This window comes from Haliotis rufescens, unplaced genomic scaffold (genome assembly GCF_023055435.1).
Source record: "Haliotis rufescens isolate VD_foot unplaced genomic scaffold, xgHalRufe1.0.p SCAF_34, whole genome shotgun sequence".
NCBI classification, from domain to species: Eukaryota; Metazoa; Mollusca; class Gastropoda; order Lepetellida; family Haliotidae; genus Haliotis; species Haliotis rufescens.
The window spans coordinates 2,329,352-2,332,533 of NW_025964046.1; the positions used below are offsets into that span (position 1 = coordinate 2,329,352).

Genomic DNA, 3,182 nt, shown 5'->3' on the forward strand with positions numbered 1-3,182 from the left:
GAGCACATATGTCTGCATGGTATACGGTGTCACACAACACATGTGTCTGCATGGTACACGGTGTCACACAACATATATGTCTGCATGGTACACGGTGTTACAGAGCACATATGTCTGCATGGTATACGGTGTCACACAACACACATGTCTGCATGGTACACGGTGTCACACAACACATATGTCTGCATGGTACACGGTGTCATACAACACATGTGTCTGCATGGTATACGGTGTCACACAAGACATGTGTCTGCATGGTATACGGTGTCACACAACACATGTGTCTGCATGGTGTGTGTCTGCTCGGACTAGTCTGGACTAATACCACGTGTATGTGCTAGCCCAGTTAGATATCATGCCGCAGGCTAACATGGATGCTCCACTACTGACCCGAGCCGCCAAGTACTTGTTTTGAACCCCTAAGGCCTAACACCAGGCAGGGTAACAACAAGTGCTATGTTTTAACATCTATTGTTTTGACGCAGCAGGGAATCGAACCCCCGACCCACACTCACCGAACAGACGCCACGAAGATGCTCTTTTACTGATTCAGTAAGACTGAATAATTGCTGAAAGTAGAAAATGTAAAAAAGTTCCTTTTTTTAGAGTATGGTCACAACAGTCAACTCAAAACTCAAATACATGTTTAACTTTCAGCTGCACCTGCTGAAGCCCTATCGGAAAATGCCGGTGAGCAAATATATCAGGCTGTTGCAGGTAAATACATATTAAATACTACACGTCTTAATTTATGATCCCTCCCTAATGTCTCAGTAACACTCAGCGTCATCACGAATCTCACACCCGACATGGTTATATGGAAGGAGTGAAGCTGTAGCCTCCATTGCCGAAAAGACAACTGCAGCATGGAAACACACGGCGTCCTCATCCTGTCTGCTGTGGGCTTCTGTTTGTTTCTGCGTGTACAAGGTATTGTTTAAACCCTCCTCCTGTCTGATGCGGTTGTCTGTTTGTTTCTGCGAGTACAAGGTATTGTTTAAACCCTCATCCTGTCTGCTGTGGGTGTCTGTTTGTTTCTGCGTGTACAAAGAATTGTTTAAACCCTCATCCTGTCTGCTGTGGGTGTCTGTTTGTTTCTGAGAGTACAAGGTATTCTTTAAACCCTCATCCTGTCTGCTGTGGGCTTCTGTTTGTTTCTGCATGTACAGGGTATTGTTTAAACCCCCATCCTGTCTGCTGTGGGTGTCTGTTTGTTTCTGCGAGTACAAGGTATTGTTTAAACCCCCATCCTGTCTGCTGTGGGTGTCTGTTTGTTTCTGCGTGAACAAAGAATTGTTTAAACCCTCATCCTGTCTGCTGTGGGTGTCTGTTTGTTTCTGAGAGTACAAAGAATTGTTTAAACCCTCATCCTGTCTGCTGTGGGCTTCTGTTTGTGTCTGCATGTACAGGGTATTGTTTAAACCCCCATCCTGTCTGCTGTGGGTGTCTGTTTCTGCGAGTACAAGGTATTGTTTAAACCCTCATCCTGTCTGCTGTGAGCTTCTGTTTGTCTCTGCGTGTACAAGGTATTGCTTAAACCCTCATCCTGTCTGCTGTGGGTGTGTCTGTTTGTTTCTGCGTGTACAGGGTATTGTTTAAACCCTCATCCTGTCTGCTGTGGGTGTCTGTTTGTTTCTGCGAGTACAAGGTATTGTTTAAACCCTCATCCTGTCTGCTGTGTGTGTCTGTTTGTTTCTGAGAGTACAAGGTATTGTTAAAGTCCTCATCCTGTCTGCTGTGGGTGTCTGTTTGTTTCTGAGAGTACAAAGTATTGTTTAAGTCCTCATCCTGTCTGCTGTGGGTGTCTGTTTGTTTCTGAGAGTACAAGGTATTGTTTAAGTCCTCATGTTGTCTGACGTGGGCTTCTGTTTGTTTCTCAAGGAGCATCGGGTCGTAATTTCACAAAACACAGTAATGAGCGGAGTGAAGTGTGCATATTGTGCAAGTGCAAGTGCAAGTGCAAGTGCAAGTGCAGTTTTGTTCATAAATCATGAACAGGGACGGTCGGATAGCCTAGTGGTTAAAGCGTTCGCTCGTCACGCCGAAGACCCGGGTTCGAATCCCGACATGGGTACAATGTGAAGCCCCGCCGTAATATTGCTGGAATATTGCTAAATTCGGCGTAAAACCAAACTCACTCATTCACTCACTCATGAATCAACCGTTGTTCATTCGCACAGGTCTACAATGCCCCCAGAGTTTCGTCCTGCATGGGAAATCCTGCTACTGGTTCTCCCCGACTACAGGGACATACGAGGCTGCTCGAGTAAGTTAACAATTTCGGAGTTGACGTGAGAATGTGTAAGTGAACGTTGATTACGCAACAGCCATCAATATTAAAGCTCCGCCCAGGCAGTCCCTTAATTCTCCACCCAAACCAGAATCAGTGAGTGAGTGTGTATGGTTTCACGCCGCTTTGAGCAATATCCCAGCAATAACACGGGAACATCAGAAATGGGCTTTACACATTGTATCCATGTGGAGATTCGAACCCGGGTCTTCGGCGGGACGAGTGAACGCTTTAACAACTAGGTTAACAAAATAAGAAGCGATATACACTGTCAGCCAGGGGTGGCACGGGTGGCCCAGTCGTCTAAGGCGCCGCGATATCTGTGCAGAGTTGCGTCCCTTGGGCACCCCAGAAATCTATGATTGTGGGTTCGAATCCCGGTTCGCCCCGATTATGTTTCGAGGTTTGTCAGCACCATACCCGTGCTCGTGGGTTTCACCTAAGTGGTAAACGCCTGAGACTTGCATCCTTTCGAGCTTCCCTCCACATTAAGCTGACACGCCGCGCTATAACTGGAATACTGTTAAAAGCAGCGTTAAACCCAACTCACTCACTGTAAGCCAGGTTACACATGCTGACCACCTAGTCGTCATAAGTCGGCTTTATTGATTAGCACTGACTACTGGGAAGGGGTATAGCATGTAACGCATTGCCTGCCGGGGGATACCTATATTGGGTGTTCATCTGATTGTTGTAATCTTATCTGTCTCCCGTGAAGATCCGGGGTAGAATACACATAGGTCTTCACCAACCCATGCTTGCCGTAAAAGGTGACTATGCTTGTCGTAAGAGGCGACTAACGGGATCGGGTGGTCAGGCTGGCTGACTTGGTTGATGCATGTCATCGTATCCCAATTGCGTAAATCGATGCTCATGATGTCAAGCACTGGAT

The 3,182-nt window shown here is 46.6% G+C and overlaps 1 protein-coding gene across 1 annotated transcript in view; it reads left to right on the top strand.

The window, feature by feature from the left end:
- Positions 1-805: 805 nt before the first annotated feature.
- Positions 806-3,182, top strand: part of LOC124127933 (perlucin-like) — a 9,188-nt gene continuing 6,811 nt past the window's right edge. The window contains exons 1-2 of the mRNA XM_048380968.1: positions 806-930; positions 2,181-2,266. Of these exons, the coding sequence (XP_048236925.1) occupies positions 867-930; positions 2,181-2,266 (150 nt within the window). The 5' untranslated portion in view covers positions 806-866. The remainder of the gene's footprint in view (positions 931-2,180; positions 2,267-3,182) is intronic.